Below are 17285 nucleotides of genomic sequence, written 5' to 3'. Positions count from 1 at the left end.
TAATTTAGTATGTATACAGAATGCAATTAATTTCAATTTTAATATTTAACATTTAATAATAAAATAATTATCTCATTCTTTTACCATCTTAATGTAATTTCTTAAGTTAACTTCAGGCTGATATCCTAATTTAATATTTTAAATCATTGACATGTACGTTGAAGGCAGTGATATTCATAAGTCAAAACTGGATTACAAAAGACAAGACATAAGGGTGGTAGATAAACTAAGTTAAATATAATTTCATCAATTATTAATACAATCTCTGTCTAAGGGTACTAAAATTTGTGCATCAGTCTTTGGTTACCACATCTATAACATTACTTTTTAGAAAAGAAAATTTAAGTGGTCAATAAGTTTAATTTGAAGAGTGAATTTTATTCTACTGTTTCAGATTAGTTCAACATATAAAACTTGATACCTCACACGTAAACTAATTCATATCATATCATAAAGCTGCTGTCTTAGGAACCAAATATTCTCTTCGTTCCACACACTCTCCATCGACTCTCCACCCTCCGTCGCCTGAAATCCAACCCCATCCTCTATATTCCAAGTGCCGCCTAAATTTTCCGACCATAAACCCCTCCCGTTCTGTAAGCTATTCGGGTTGTTTGAATTGCTTGGTGGGTTGTAACAATCTTTGAGGTCTGAAACGGAGGAGAGTTCGGCGTCCTGGGAGTCTGATGAAGTGCCTGATAACGCGGGCAGGAGACTCGTCTTTTCATAGGCGGTGGAGGGTTGAGCCGAGGGGGATCCGGATGAAGCACAGATCCGTTCAATCAGACGAGGAATCCAAACGCAACGCATGGTGTCCCTGAATTCTTGGCTGTTAACGTCGCATTTAAGCTGTTTTGCCTGTTTTAGGACCCTGGTTCTCCAATAGTTCTTTATCTCATTGTCCGTCCTCCCGGGTAATTGTTGTGCAATTTTTGACCATCTTCACCATCAAAACCAGACCCCAGTTAGCTCAAACAATCCACAAAATTTATGGACTAATGGAAGAAAAAATGGGATTCAAATTAAAATAAACCTGTTGCCCCATCGAGAATGAAGTTGAAGAATCAAAAGCTGCTCTTGGAGACTTATGTTCCCACGTTTCACTTCTGGTCTCAAGTAGTTCAGCCATCTTAATCTGCAGCTTTTTCCACTTCTTTTCAATCCTATATCATTGGAGTATATAAAAAAAAAAATCATATATGGTATGCAGACAGATGCTTAAAAACTTGGAAAAATATTGGGTTTCTTTGTATGGATTACCTGATAAGCGAGCAACTGAGTTCCAGCTACCTTCACCATGAACATTGACATAAGTTTTGAGCATGTAGTCTTCTTCTTCAGTCCATGGACCTTTCCTTACATCCATATCTTCTTTACTTTGTGGAGTCATTTCAGATATGAAACCGCTCTCGTAAACCTCGATTTGTGAGCTGAAAATAGGTTACTTTCTGTGGGGAAGAACTGAGGGTAAACAATCTAACCTTACAACACGATATTAAGAATAGAGGGGATTTATATAGAGGAAAATGCATCCTTTTTTTTTTAGCATAATAAATTAAAAAGACGAAAAATTAGAACGCGCAAGACACATTTGTGGGTTCATTTTTATTTGACTTGAGTTTGACTGTTTGACTTTTCTCACACGCACAATTGGGCAGAAAAAGAACATTTTAATACTAAGGGTGAAGGAGTAGAATGTACGAGGACAGACGTTTCGTTAAGGATAATGATGGGTTGGCTTTGTTTATTATTAGTGGGGCAGTGTTTTCAATGTGTTTGTGCTGCGGTTTACAACATGTGAGGATTATGAAATTAGAGAGTGGATCGGTCAATTTGACCTTAATCCAAAAATTAGATTAGATGAATTTACACTCACATATTATCCAATTTATTTAATTATAAAACATTTAAATCTAACTTGAATGGAAAGCTTCCAAATTTCATTTTCTTTTCTTTAAATTTCAATTCATTTTCACTTCATCCTATCCGTTTTTCACGGGCTAAGCATTACTGCACTAACAAGTTTATATTATATCAAGGGTAGGGTAGTAAAGTTTTTATTTTCTATAACCGGGTTGCGAGTAAGATAATTATCTTATTTTTATTACATTTTATAATATATTTGTCAAATTATCAATTTTTTTGGAGTCTAAAAATTTTACTGACGCTATATCAAATAATTTTCTTTATATGTGTTTAATACTTAAATTAAGTAAAATTAATTTTAAAAATAAATATTTAATATGTGTTTGATAAATTAAAATATAAGTGCCATAAAATTAAGTACTAATTTTTAGTCCTAAATTTTTAAGTGTTCAATTTTATTAAAAATTGTTTGCTAAATTAGTAAATATAAGTATTGAATATAATTATATTGTTTGATAGAAGTAAAATTTGATTTTAAAAGATTTTATATATTTTTAATTTTAATCTTATTAAATTATTAAATTATTTTTAAATGGATAATTTATTTTATTGTTTAATAAAATAAAATAAACTTAATATTTTTAGACTAAGTGATAAATAGTTATCTACCTACTTATCTTATTCAACACTTTTTTGTTAAAAACTTATATTAAGTAAAAATTAAAATTATTATCAAATACATTTGGTTAAAATTTTGATTTCAATAATTTTCATTTAATTAAAAATTTTATGGTTTGTCAAACACGCCCTTAGATAAGAAGTTTTTTTTTTTGATTTACAACAATGATTTGAACTCAAATTGTTCTCGAAGAAGGTGAACACCGACCAATAAACCAAAATTTGAGTTCAAAAACTAACCGCCGAATTGATTTAGAATTTTTGAAGTTATTTTTATTTATTCTACTGAAATTGTTTCTTAATTAATCTATACTATATATAAAATGATTGATTAAGTTATATCAGAGTCAACTCGTCACCAATTTAGTTGTAAAATTATTAAAATACTCTTACTTTAAAGAGTAATTAATATTATTATAAGTATAAATTTGTCTTTTAATACTTTTACATAAAAAATATTTTAAATAAAACAACTAAAAATATTATTGGGAAAATCATTATCAATTTTAAATAGAAGTCTCATGCCACTCTACTAGTAATCATTTGTTGAAATAATTTTATAAATATACTTTTAAATACAATATTTTCTTTCACACATACCGTTGGTATGATAAAATTTAGCATTAAGTATTTTTACATAGGTGAATCCAAAGAGTTACCCAAGAAGTTGGCTCAATAAATTGTGTTGTCCTTCTTTAAAATAAATAATTCAATGTAAATCTTTTTACTAGAAATTTTAAATTTTAATTCAAAAATTTATATTTTATCTTAACCTCTAACACAAATATTTTAATTTTTCTTGATGTTTGACTAAATAAATTAATTAAAGAGAAAATATTTGATCTTCGTTAGAGCATAAATCTCATGTACAACCAGTGATTAATAACATGATAACTCGTCATTGAATAGAATAAAATATTAAAGGACTTATAAATAAATACTAATAATTTTATTTAAATATAGTTAAATAATAACTAATTATAAATAAATATTGGTAACACTAAACTATAAATTTGAGACCCTAAATCCTTAATTCGAGGGTTATTATTTATTTGTAATAATTATAATTAGTTAATAATTAACTTATGTTTAAATAAAATTATTAGTACTTATTTATAAGTTTTTTTAATTTTTATTTTATCCAATGATGAAATATCATGCTATTATCAATTGATGGTATATGAGACTCATGTGTTTATGGTGCACGAAATAATATTTCTTAATTAAAAAGTACAAATTCCTAATCTTTACAACCTCTTATTATATTAGGACTAGAATTACATTTGAATCAATTAGACCGAAAATTGAATGTTCAAACAATTTAATAAATGATACATAATAAAAAAATAATTAGAATCGCTTTGGAAATGAGTTTGTATATTAATCTATTATAGGTGTGGAAATGGTCAAGTTGAGGCCTTATAACCAACCATTGTAGTCTTATGTTAGCTTGAAAATGTATGGAAATAGGAACTTAGTGGACTATTTTGAATATTGCGACACTAGGTTATCTCGTTGCGACATCCCTTGTTTGATGTTGCGACGTCGACTTTATAATATTTGAAAGTTTTATAAATTGGTCCTAGGCTGGAAAGTTAGCTATTTCTTTCAAGGTCGTGGCACTACCCATTGGATATCGCGACGCCACCCTTTGAAGTCTCGACATCGAAACCCAAGGTTGCAATGTCCATCTAGTATAGTTTGGAAAAACTTTACAATTAGGTCCTTGAATAAGGAAACTTGTATATTGTCCTGGAATTCGCGACATTGAACTATTGATGTTGCAACATCAGCTTGAAAGCTTTTAAAAACATTACATTTTAGTCCTCAAATAGTTTCAGGTTATTAATAGAGCTTTCGTAGGCTCGTATAAACCCCGGTTTGAAATATGATATGATGTAATGATTCAATAATCATATATTTAGAATAAATTGTTGTATTGATAGAAAAATTATGTTTGTTTAACTGAAATTGCTCAGGCAACGGATGTGAGATCTAGTAGCTCAAATTTGACAATCGGATCGGGTAAGGAGTGTTACAGAGTCTTAGATATTGGATTCGATTAGGCGGTTTTGAAGACATATAAAGTGATGTTAGACAAATAGGGGCAAGTATTTCACATCATTACTCAATTGCTTAAGGAAAATAATCAGTTGAAGGATGAAAATGCAAAGTTGGTTAAACAGGTGGAAGAAAAAGAACTACTCATTGTTGAGGAACTTGACATCGTTGTAAAGGTAAAGCAAGAACTTGTAGATACGAAACTTACACTTGAAAGGTTTAATACCAACAACAAAAAACACTTGATGAGATCCTAATAGTTGAGAGGAGAGATCTAAGCAAATGAGGATTAGGCTTTGTTGATAAAGGTAAAGCTATAGTGAAAAGTTCTACAATCTTTGTGAAAGCATTTAGTTCGAAAGAAATAGGTGAAAGCTCTAAGCCAATGTTGTTCAAATTGCCCAAGAAGATTGTCTATTCCCCTAAAGTGGTTTTCCATTATTGTGGTGCTCTTGGTTATATAAGACTTTGTTTCTTCAAAATGCTGCATAATTTAAGATGGAGGTGCGCAATGTCTAAGGAAGTGCATACTCCTCATGGGGCATTAGTTGTGAGAAAGCAAAAACAAGTGTGGATGAAGGAGACTAAATGTTGGAAGCACATTATTCTCTAAATTCAATTGTGGATGGAATATGGTATTTGGATAGTGACTATTCTCAACACATGATAGATGAAAATACTCTTTGTATTCTTTTCTAATTTGCTAGTTTAAATATTTTGAATAACTCTTATTTTCCATTTTTAACTAATATTTATGTATTTGAGTGAATTTAACAAGAATGTTAGAAGCTTACCTAAGGAAAAGCAAGATCTAGAAATGGCCTTGCAAATACAACGATGGGAGTTGGAAATTGTGTAGGATGGTTTAAGAGCCAAAAACAACAATTAGAGAGTGATATTTGTATAGGTAAAGGATTATTTAAACACTATAAGGTGGTCCAAGGATAAGGACTTTTCCACTCTTTGTGGCCAATTAGCACCAAAGAAGGCTAACATAGCAAAGTTAGAAGGAATTGAAATAAGAGAAATTCATGAAAACTTGCTAGTAACAATGTTGATCATAAAAATTAGGCCTACTACAAGGTTTAGTTGAAATATGGGCCATTTAACCTCTCCAACATTCCTTTCGAACTACTTTGTCTGATTCTTAAGAATTTTTATCTACTGAATCCATCAATGGAGGATTTGTGATGTTCGTCACTATTTAAAAATGTGTAAAGGGGTTGTAGATGTTAGAGTTGTCAATGTCATGGCTGATGTTGTTTGTAGTGGGTGCTACTAATTCTACTCTCGCAAATGCTTTTGTCAATGATAACTAACTCCTTTTATTGTTACCTTGTTGAGATTTTAGAACTTTTTACTGTTATGCTTTTATTTTTGAGTACTCTTTGTGATATTGGGAAGTTGTAATATTATTATTTGCCTTTTTATCACTAGAAATACAAAAGTACGTAATAAAATTCTTGTTTATTAAAGACTATATTTCTTGAGATGATTAACATTAGGGATGAGTATTCGATCAAGTCGAGTCGAATCGAGTAAAAAAATTTCGAGTTAGTCGTGTTGACGAATCTTATTTTACCAACTGAACTCAATTTGATTTTTTTTAATCGAGTCGAATCGAGTCAAAAAATTTTGAGTTAAGTCGAGTCGAGTTAACGAATCTTATTATTTATACTTAATGTTGCATTTACATTGACCGATTATTTAACTAGTAGACGAAGTGCAAACTTTTAGAAAAATTTTGAGTAAAGAAAAAGGGAAAGTGGGGCAATTCGGGAAGGAAAGTAAGGCTACTAGGTAAATATTTATCAAAATGACGTAGTTTTATTTTTATTTTTTTTGGATTTTCAATTACTTGAATTAAGTGTGAGCGTTCGGTCGAATCGAGTGAAATTGTTCGAGTTAAATTAGAAAAGTTAATAATGTCAAATTAAAATCTTGTTACAATATAACTATTTTCATGTTAGAGCACATAAATTTAAAACCATATATATTTGAAAACTTTTTAAAGCATAATAATAATAATAATAATAATAATAAGATATTTTAGTATGATAAACTTGAATCATTAATCACTTATTTAGATTCCAAAATTATTATTTTATAAAATTTTAAATTTTCAACTTTTTTATATATTTTAGGTTTTTAAAAAAATTATAATTTTTTAAAATACCAATTTTAAAATTTTAAAATTTTTTAATTTTTTGTAATTTTGTTAAGAGAGACCAATTTGCTCAATTTCAAAATTGATAAGGACCAAAATGATACTTATACTAATATGTTATTTAAATTATTCGAGTTATTCGAATTGTAAAAATTCAACTCGACTTAAACTTAAAATTCGAAATTTCTTATTCGAGTTGACACAAATAATTCGAATAACTTAAACGACTCAATTCGATTAACTCGAAATTTAAATTTTTTTTAATTTTTTCGTATCGAATCGATTTTTTTGACCCCTAATTAACATACACATATTTCATATAGGTTTTCCACTTTAGGTGAGAGCTTTTACTGTTTTCCTACAGGCTGCAGTCTTACTTGCCCCACTACTCCATAAAAATAAATCTCCTTGAAATTTTCTTTATTTTACTTTTTTATTGTAATATTGTGACTTGATATGACTGTGCCAAGTTAGTTACCACAACGCCCTATTGTATTTCTTAGAATAAATCCAAATTGCTGTTTAAAGAACTCTTATTATTGGTGGATATTGATATATTTTGTTTGTAAAGTGTTTTTGCCCATTTTTGGATGTATTACTACCAATGTACCATAGAACAAGCTGAATGATGTGTATCTTGTGGCTTGGGTTTTTATGGTTCTAATAGCCATAAGATCCCCGACACTTCTCCCCATAATCATTTGCTTTATCTAATTTCATTTTTAAGATTGTTAAGATATTCTTGTTTGCCAATCCCACTTGCTCATTAGATTGTGGGTAGGCTACAGAAGCATGAATTAAGGCGATATGGAAAATTGTATCTCATTATCTACTATTAACATGTAGTGAATGTGGAATCTACACTAAATTTTCACGAAAGGTCTTCCACAACTACAAGCTGCTTCTCAGTATCTCTAAAGATATGTATCTTCCCTTTTGGTCAAAAGATACTTGCGTGGCTAAAATGAAGAGAATTTATCTTGTTAAGGTGAAAGTTACAGTGTGCCAATGATCAAGCATATAATCAAAAGCATTATTTTTTTTTTCTAATTTAGACAAGAATGTTCTCACGATTGCTTTTTAGCCCTGAAAAAGTAGACAAAGTTCAATCTTATCCAAACTATTTTTTTCCCCTTGTATCGTTACATTCTATCTTAAATTTAAAACTTTTAACGTCTAAATATGGATTATTTGAACTGAATTACTATTTATTGATAAATATTTTATCAGTGATATGATAGTCTTGAACTTGAAAAAAAAAAAATTATACAACACCCAATCAACAGGTAAAAATCTATTAAAAGAATATAGTATTCTAAAATTATATGTTTTACGTTGTTATCCTCTCCTTCTTTGCCTCATTTATTGGTTTGTTTTTCCTTTAAAAATTTGTATAAATTGGTTACTAAAATTTTCAAAATTCTTTTCACCCAATAGTTCAAAATTCTTTTCACCCAATAGTTACGTAATTAATAGAAGACTTTTGTTTTAATTGGTATAATAATAAATTTAGTCTTTAACTTTATACTTTTTATTAATTTGACCTTAATTTATATAAAATTATAAAATAAAATAAAATTATTTTTAAAAATTAGAAAATTAAAAATATTTACAAATTATAAATAAATATTTAATATATATAAATACATAAAAAAAGTTTCTAAAAATTTTACAAGGAAGGGTTTTGATGGCTATCTGGAAGGGTAGTCAACTAATATTAAAGAAACTAAAAAGCATGAGCATCCATTTAGCTGACCGTATCTTTGAATAAGCGACGACTCTGAAAAACTTTCCAAACAATAGTTTTTTAAAGCACAGTGATGGAGTTTAATACATTCTTTTAGTTCGAGTTCACAATAAAAATTGTGCTCTCATTTAATACATAAAAATTAGTAATTGAATTAAATATTAATTATTATTATTATTATTTTCTGATTTGAAAGAAAAAACTAGTAATAGTTACAGTTTAAGGGATAAAGTTGACAATTTAATGTTTTTATTTAACTTTATTAAAAAATTTAATACCTAGCACTACAAATAACTTTTATGTTATATTAACTTTTTTTAGAAAATTTTATCTATTTATTTTTTGATAATTGGAGGAAGAGAATCGAGTTGCTTGGAATTGAATCTAAGCTTTTATGCCTACAACATAATGCTCTTGTCATTGGGACAATAAATTATTTGATAATTTTATCTACTTATTAGTGCAACAAAATTAAACTAAATGTAATATTAAAATTTATAAAACAATTTGTTAGAATCCAATACATGTTAAAGGGAAGTATTTGGTTAATTTGAGAAGTTTATTACTTTCGAGGTAAAATATATCTACGTAATCTTTTAATTATTTGTAATATTTTTTTCTTTGAGTTATATTATTTATACTTATATTTTATTTATTATTGGTTTAAAGAATAATTATAGAAAAATGAGCTTTAAAATTTTTTTAGTAAAATTTTTGCAAATTAGACTTTCAACACAATTTTAATGTTTTGACCATAACTTAAGATACAAAATTCCATTTTAACCTCATGATATTTTGATTCAAAAGAAATTAAAAGATCTAATTGAATTAATTTCATGACTCAAGCCCAAAAAGCATCAAAGTGCTTAAAAATGGCCTGAAAGTTTGACACAAAAATTATCAAGAAATCTAGAAAAATTCTACTTCATATTAATGACACTTTTGTGTTTTTTTCCCCATTATATTATCTTTTTCCCCATAAATAGACATCATTAGGTTAAGACTGGGAGATACCTAGACCCAGGAGCAAAGCTAGAACAATTTTTTGGGGGCTGAATGAAATTTTAATTTTTTATAGTTTATATCTTTATAATTTTAAAATGCTTAAATCGAATTTTTAAAATTTTAGGGGAGCCAAAGTGTAATTTTACCTTTACTAATTTAAAATTTTAAAAAATTTTAAAGGGGCTAAATAATAATTTTTCATTTTAAATGGGGTCGGGGCACCTGCCAGCCTTCTAACTTCGCCACTGCCTAGACCTAGGGATTGCCACCTTAGTCCTATTTTATTTTTGCATTTTATTTTCTCTATGAATTTCTAAATCATTTTTTCTAGTAAAAGGATTATCAACAGTTAGAATCAATAAATTCATGAGGCTTAATTTGTGCTTAATCCTTCTTAGTTCTTCAATATTTGTGCATATTCTGTTCTAATTACAATTGTTCATGTTTGTTAAATAGTCGACCAATATTTGATAGCTTAGAATGATTGCATTGTCAATTAGAATAATTAAGGGTCCGTTTGTTTAATTGAAAATGATTTCCGGAAAATAATTTCTGGAAAATGACTTACTTTTCTAGTGTTTGGATAGATCTTTGTAAAATATTTTTTGGTGTTTGACAAATTTTCTGAAAATATTTTATAAAAGCTATTTTAAATGAAATAAGTATACATTTGAGATTTGTAAAATATTAGATGATTCTTAATTGTATTATAAAAAAATAAAAAACAAAGATTGAATAATAATAAATTAACTTCCAAACCACAATTAATATTACAAATTTTGATACCAGATGATAATTTTTGGACTAAAATTCATACCTGACAATTATATACAAAAAATGAAAGAATTAACAAGTTCTTGGACTAAATTTCAATTGTTTTTTGGTTAGTAGCTTTATATCTCCATTTCTCTTTCTCTAAAAAATCAGCATCCAAGAACCTTGAAACAAATACATACCCAAAGCCTATAAATGTCTTCAAAACTAGTGAGGAACCCAATTGTAGCTGTAACATCTATCCCAGTCTGAAACTCATCTTTTTCCTTCAGTTCTTCATGTTTAACATTGAACCGAATGTGTTGTAAACACCCAATGCACAATGAAATACTGTTCCTATTAGTCAGTTTTTGCACTAATGCAGGATCAATCCTTTCCCCTTTCCAATCAAATACATTGAAAGCCACTGTTAGACTTGGATCAAACATTGCTTTTTGACCATAGATTTTGGTTCATCATTTGAAATCTTGAGCCTTTCAACATTTTCGTTGGCATCCTCCTCCTTTAAGGAATTCTACAACTCACAAAAACAACAAGATATCCATGTTTACTAAAGATTCCAAAAATGATAAAACAAATAGTCCTACACTCACATTACTCATGTTACAGGCCATCAATTCACCATTACTGTAATCATTATTAGAAACCTCTTTTTTAACTGATCCATTGCCATCAACATTCACGAACTCTATACCACTCGAAATAACATTTAAATCATCCCCCCTATCCTGCAGGATTGAACGTAAGCGAACCCTTTAGCTTGAAAAAACAAAAATTAACTAATGCACAAACAATGTCAAGATAAGGAACATTTGAAAAAAGCCACAACATGGATAAAATCAAACAAAAGCATGCTCTGACCGAATATTCTAAGAGAAACTCTAGGCTTTTTGACAACCATTGGCATATCCTCAAATCATCTATTGTCCTTTCTCTAAATACATCATGAGATTGAATACTTATAAAACATTAAGAAAAAGAATTATAGTACTCTTAAGAATGAAATAAAGACAATGGTACTATGTATACCGGTAAGGGAATATTGGTAAGTGGTACCTTTTGTATTTAAGTAATTTGTTAACTGATTTTCGAAATATCAAAAGTTTGCATATCTGACATACATAATAATCCTGCTAACATTCCATGAAATGCCAACCCCACACCTACAATGCTATAACAAAAATTATTACTTCACATCATGCAGTGATCATTACTATTACAACATTGCAAATGGTCCATAAAAACACTAACAGGAAAAGTAAAGAGATGAACTCTCACCAGAGAATCAGAGGCATCTTTTTGGATTTTGCCTCTTGAATTTCCAATTTCAAGATTTTCTACATTTTTATTGGAACCTTCTCCTTGCAAAGTGTTCTGCACTTAACACCATTAGGATAAAGTTCATTATTTCACTATAGATTCAATTCCTAAACTCATTGTTAGAATTAAGTGACCCAAATTCTTATTTAAATAAAATACGATAGAAAATAAAATAAAAGTAAAATCCATATAGAACTAGACTTCTTTTATTTTATTTTTGAATAAGGTTTTTTAAACCTTATTAAACTCCATCTATTTTATATTGCTTAGGATAAGGTGTTTCAATCCTACTAGAATATGGCTTTACAAGCCTATAAATAGACATAGTCTATTCCTCTTGTATTGATTCAAATTTTTTACATAGTGAATTTTCTTCTCCTCTGCCCGTGGTTTTTTCCCCGAAAGGGTTTCCACGTAAAATTTGTGTGTTATTTTATTTTTTCTTTATTTTATTTTATTTTATTTTTTTCATAAATTGGTATCGAGCTTAGGGTTGTTCATTTCAATCACAGTAATGGCATCTTTGAAGTTTGAAATTTCGCTGTTGGATCGCAACACCAGATTTGCATTGTGGCAGATTAAGATACAAGCAGTTCTTGCGCAGATGGATCTGGAGGATGCCCTGCAAGGGATAGATAAGATGCCTTCGATATTAACAGATGAAGAGAAGAAGCGTAAGGATCGAAAGGCGTTAACACAATTACATCTGCATTTGTCCAACGAAAATTTGCAAGATGTAATGAAAGAGAAGACTACCGCTGCATTATGGAAGAGGCTAGAACAAATATGTATGTCGAAAACTCTAACAAGCAAGTTGCATATGAAGCAACGTCTTTATGCTCATCGTTTGGAGGAAGGTGCGTCTGTACACGAACACTTAATAGTGTTTAAAGAAATTCTCTCAAACTTGGAGGCCATGGAGGTTCAGTATGATAAGGAAGATTTAGGGTTGATTCTATTTTGTTCGTTGCCCCCGTCTTATTCAACCTTTAGATACACGATTTTATATAGCCGCGAGTCTCTCACAGTTGATGAGGTTTATGATTCTTTAACCTCGTATGATAAGATGAAACATCTTGTGGTTAAACCCGACTCTCAGGGAGAGGGTCTCATTGTTCGTGGGAGACAAGATCGGAATGCTGATAATGATCGTGGTAGGACACAGGAACGGAATCCTCGTGGTAAATCTAAGGGTAGATCGAAGTCTTCAAATAGAAGTAAAACTTGTAACTTCTGCGAGAAGAAAGGGCACATTAAATCTGAGTGTTATAAGCTACAAAATAAGATTAAAAGAGAGGTGCGAATCAAAAGGAAAACAACCGAAAAATTCGGTGAAGTCGATGTTGTAGAAGACTACAGCGATGGTGAACTTCTAGTCGCTTCATCAATGATTCTAAAGTAAGTGAGGAGTGGATATTTAATTCAGGTTGCACCTTCCACATGAGTCCCAATCGGGATTGGTTTACAACTTACTAAACAAAGGTCTCAAGGTGTTGTTTTGATGGGAAATAATGCTTCGTGTAAAATCGCAGGTATTGGAACAATTAAAGTTAAGATGTTTGATGGAGTTGTCAGAACACTTAGCGACGTACGGCATGTTCCAGAATTGAAAAGAAATTTAATTTCGTTAAGTACTCTTGATTCAAAAGGGTACAGATACACAGCGTAAAGTGGGGTTTTAAAGATTTTCAAAGGGTCCCTTGTTGTGATGAAAGCTCAGAGAAAAATTACCAAGTTATATGTTTTGAGGGTTCTATTGTTACTGGTGATGCAGCTGTCGCTTCCTCTTCCTTGTCAGATGATGATATTACTAAACTTTGGCATATGCGCCTAGGGTATATGAATGAGAATGACATGGCTGAATTGAGAAAAAGAGGACTTCTTGATGGGCAAGGAATTTGCAAACTGAATTTCTGTGAGCACTATGTTTTTGGGAAGCAAAAGAGAGTTCGATTCACTAGAGGAATCCATAACACGAAGGAAACGTTGGAGTATATTCATTCTGATCTGTGGGGGCCATCCAGAGTACCTTCGAGAGGTGGAGCTAATTATATGCTAACCTTTATTGATGATTTTTCCAGAAAAGTTTGGGCATTCTTCTTGAAGCAGAAAAGCGATGTGTTTTCCGCATTTAAGTCTTAGAAAATTATGATTGAAAAACAGACGGAAAAATAGATAAAATACCTTCGTACAGACAATGGCTTAGAGTTCTGTTCTGATGAGTTTAATAGATTGTGCAAGTCAGAAGGGATCATGAGACACTTGACAGTTCGTCATACTCCACAAAGAAAGCGGCGTTGCGAGAATGAATGAACGAACGATCATGGAGAAGGTTCGATGTATGTTGTCAAATGCCAACTTACCAAGTCATTTTGGGCGACGACCTCTCATCGCATATTTTTGATCAACCGATCTCCATCCGCTGCCATTGAGAAAAGACTCCATAAGAGGTATGGTCCGTAATCCCGCTAATTATTCGATTTAAAGATTTTTGGGTGTCTGCGTATGCTCATGTTGATAATGAAAATTGGAACCGAGATCCATTAAATGCGTTTTCTTGGTTATAAAGTCGGTGTAAAAGGCTATAAGTTATGGTGTCCCGAAAATAGAAAAGTTGTGATTAGCAGAGATGTTTTGATGAAACCGTTATGCTACCTAACTTATCTCTTAAAGACTCTTCCAATAAAGAAAACCAAAAGCAAGTGGAGCATCGATTAATACGAATCAACTCTTCAAGCCAAGAAAAAAATTGAGAATAGAGTTGCTTCTTCACCGCAATACTCTATCGCCAAAAATGTAACAAGAAGAGAAATTAAACCTCCAAAGAAGTATGCCGAGGTGATCTAGTTGCTTATGCTTTAAATGTGGTGAAGATATAGATGCTAATCAAAAGCCATTTAATTATTCTGAGGCGATTAGTGTGAAGACTCGTAAAAGTGGATGTTTGCTATGCAAGAGGAGATGGAATCACTCCACAAAAGCAGAACATGGGATCTTGTAAAACTTCCTAAAGGTAAAAAGGTCATTCGTTGTAAATGGGTGTTTAAAAGAAAGAAGGGACTCTAGGAGTTGAAGAACCCAGATATAAAGCAAGGCTTGTTGCAAAAGGTTACAGTCAAATTCCAAGAGTGGACTTCACAGATGTGTTCTCCCCAGTTGTTAAGCATAGTTGGACTCGAGCTTTGCTTGGTATTGTGGCCATGCATGATTTGGAGCTTGAGCAGTTAGATGTAAAACGCATTTTGCATGGAGAACTTGAGAAGGATATTTACATGCAACAACCAGAGGGTTTTGATCTCGAAAAAGAGGACTATGTTTACTTGTGAAAAAGTCCCTTTACGGTTTGAAACATCACCAAGACAAGGGTACAAGAGGTTTGATTCCTTTATGACTTCTCATGATTTCAAAAGAAGTAGTTTTGATAGTTGTGTCTACTTTAAGAAAAATAGTGATGGTTCTTTTATGTATCTACTTCTTTATGTTGATGACATGTTGATAGCAACAAAAGATAAAGTAGAGATAAGAAAGGTCAAAGCCCAACTAAGTGAAGAATTTGAGATGAAAGATTTAGGACCAGCAAAGAAGATACTTGGTATGGAGATTCTTAGAGATAGAAAATCAAGTAAATTGTACCTAAGTCAGAAGGGGTACATTGAGAAAGTTCTTTGCAGGTTCAATATGCAGAGTGCTAAGCCTGTTAGTACTCCTTTAGCAGCTCATTTCAGACTTTCATCAGCTTTGTCTCCACAATCATATGATGAGATTGAGTACATATCACATGTTCCATACTCTAGTGCAGTAGGATCTCTCATGTATGCTATGGTTTGTTCACGTCCAGATTTATCATATACAACGCAAGCTTAGCGATACATGGCGAATCTCGGTAAAGAACACCGGAAAGTAGTTCAGTGGATTTTAAGATACTTACGAGGTACTACTGATGTTTGCTTACAGTTTGGAAGAACTAGAGATGGAGTCATTGGGTGTTGATGCTGATTTTGCTGGAGACCTTGATAGAAGAAGATCTCTCACAGGTTATGTCTTTACAATCGGAGGTTGTGCAATCAGTTGGAAAGCCACTTTGCAAACTACAGTCGCTTTGTCTACCACTGAAGCTGAGTACATGGCGATTACTGAGGCTTGTAAAGAAGCTGTTTGGTTGGAGGGACTCTTTAGTGAACTTAATGAAGACCTTCAAATCAGTACAGTATTTTGTGACAGTCAGAGTGCCATCTTTCTTACAAAAGATCAAATGTTTCATGAGAGAACAAAACACATTGATGTTCGGTATCATTTTGTTCGTGATATTATTGCTCGTGGTGATATTGTTGTGAGTAAAATTAGTACTCATGAAAATCCTGCAGATATGATGACTAAGTCACTTCCTATAACCAAGTTTGAGCATTGCTTAGACTTGGTTGGTGTTCATTGTTGAAGTTAAACCCTTAAGGGGTTTTATGGAAAAGGTAGAGAACTTGTTTATTGAAAGTTCGCGATGAAGAACTTGTTCATTGAGAATTTGTGTCAAGGTGAAGATTGTTAGAATTAAGTGACCCAAATTCTTATTTAAATAAAATACGATGGAAAATAAAATAAAAGTAAAATCCATATAGAACTAGACTTCTTTTATTTTATTTTAGAATAAGGTTTTTTAAACCTTATTAAACTCCATCTATTTTATATTGATTAGGATAAGGTGTTTCAATCCTACTAGAATATGGCTTTACAAGCCTATAAATAGACATAGTCTATTCCTCTTGTATTGATTCAAATTTTTGACATAGTGAATTTTCTTCTCCTCTGCCCGTGGTTTTTTCCCCGAAAGGGTTTCCACGTAAAATTTATGTGTTATTTTATTTTTTCTTTATTTTATTTTATTTTATTTTTTTCACACCCATTACACAAAATTCCTCACTAATTAAACAAACAGTAAGGGAAAAAACTCACTTGCCTCACAGACCATTAATTCAACATAAATCCTTAACATTACAAACCTTACCATTCATAGAAGTTCATATAACCAATAATCATCAATGTAAATTCTACAAATTACTCAATTCAAACAATCTATACCATATATCTAACACTCATATAGCTTCATGACTGATACAATTTTCACTAATGCCACCATAAACCAAGCAAAAGTACTCACATTTCTCATGATTCTCCTCATAGTAGCCCCTAAACTCACTATTATTCACAAAAATTCTCATAAAAAACATGTCTACTTCATTCTTTTCTTCTTCTTCTTCATCAAAATCATCATCATCAACATCATCATTTTCTTCATCATGAACCCTGTTCTTGAAAAACTCTTTGCAACTATCAATAACCTTGTTTTGCATTTGCATGTTGGCAAACCTAGCTTGGTCTTCAATTGAAACAAGTCTGACCGTGGGGTCTGGTTTAGACTTGGGTTCTGGCCATCCAGAAGAGGAAGGTGATGTGGTTTTAAAAGGATTGACCAGTCGAGCCCAGGGTCAGGTTTGGGTGGAGGGTGGGATCCTGAATGAGCAAGCTTTCTTTTATTGATGGGGTTTTGGGTTGAAGGTCTAGGTCTCATCATACGGGTTCATTAGGGGTCCGTTTGTTTGACGGCAAGCAGTAGATCAGGGCAAAAGATGGGGGAGGGGGAAGGGGAAGAGGAAGAGGCTTCGGGTTAAGTTT

The 17285-nt window shown here is 31.3% G+C and overlaps 1 protein-coding gene across 1 annotated transcript; it reads right to left on the bottom strand.

Moving 5' to 3' along the window:
- Positions 1-324: 324 nt before the first annotated feature.
- On the bottom strand, positions 325-1555 carry LOC108460024 (transcription factor MYB78-like). The gene is made up of 3 exons (XM_017759409.2): positions 1261-1555; positions 1034-1163; positions 325-940 (listed from the first exon to the last, which is right to left on the bottom strand). Exons 1-3 carry the CDS (start codon positions 1388-1390, stop codon positions 439-441), a joined length of 762 nt encoding a protein of 253 aa, XP_017614898.1. The 5' UTR covers positions 1391-1555; the 3' UTR covers positions 325-438.
- Positions 1556-17285: the final 15730 nt, after the last annotated feature.

This window comes from Gossypium arboreum, chromosome 8 (genome assembly GCF_025698485.1).
Source record: "Gossypium arboreum isolate Shixiya-1 chromosome 8, ASM2569848v2, whole genome shotgun sequence".
Lineage (NCBI taxonomy): Eukaryota > Viridiplantae > Streptophyta > Magnoliopsida > Malvales > Malvaceae > Gossypium > Gossypium arboreum.
Note: the sequence above shows the minus strand (reverse complement) of the source record. Positions and strands in the feature narration are given on the sequence as shown.

Bases quoted from the DNA above. Each gene is read 5' to 3' on its own strand.
- LOC108460024 (XM_017759409.2), bottom strand. From the start codon at position 1,390: ATGACTCCACAAAGTAAAGAAGATATGGATGTAAGGAAAGGTCCATGG. The intron at 1,164-1,260 runs GTAATCCATACA...CCAATGATATAG, and splicing joins CTCAGTTGCTCGCTTATCAG to GATTGAAAAGAAGTGGAAAA. The intron at 941-1,033 runs GTTTATTTTAAT...TTGATGGTGAAG, and splicing joins CATTCTCGATGGGGCAACAG to ATGGTCAAAAATTGCACAAC.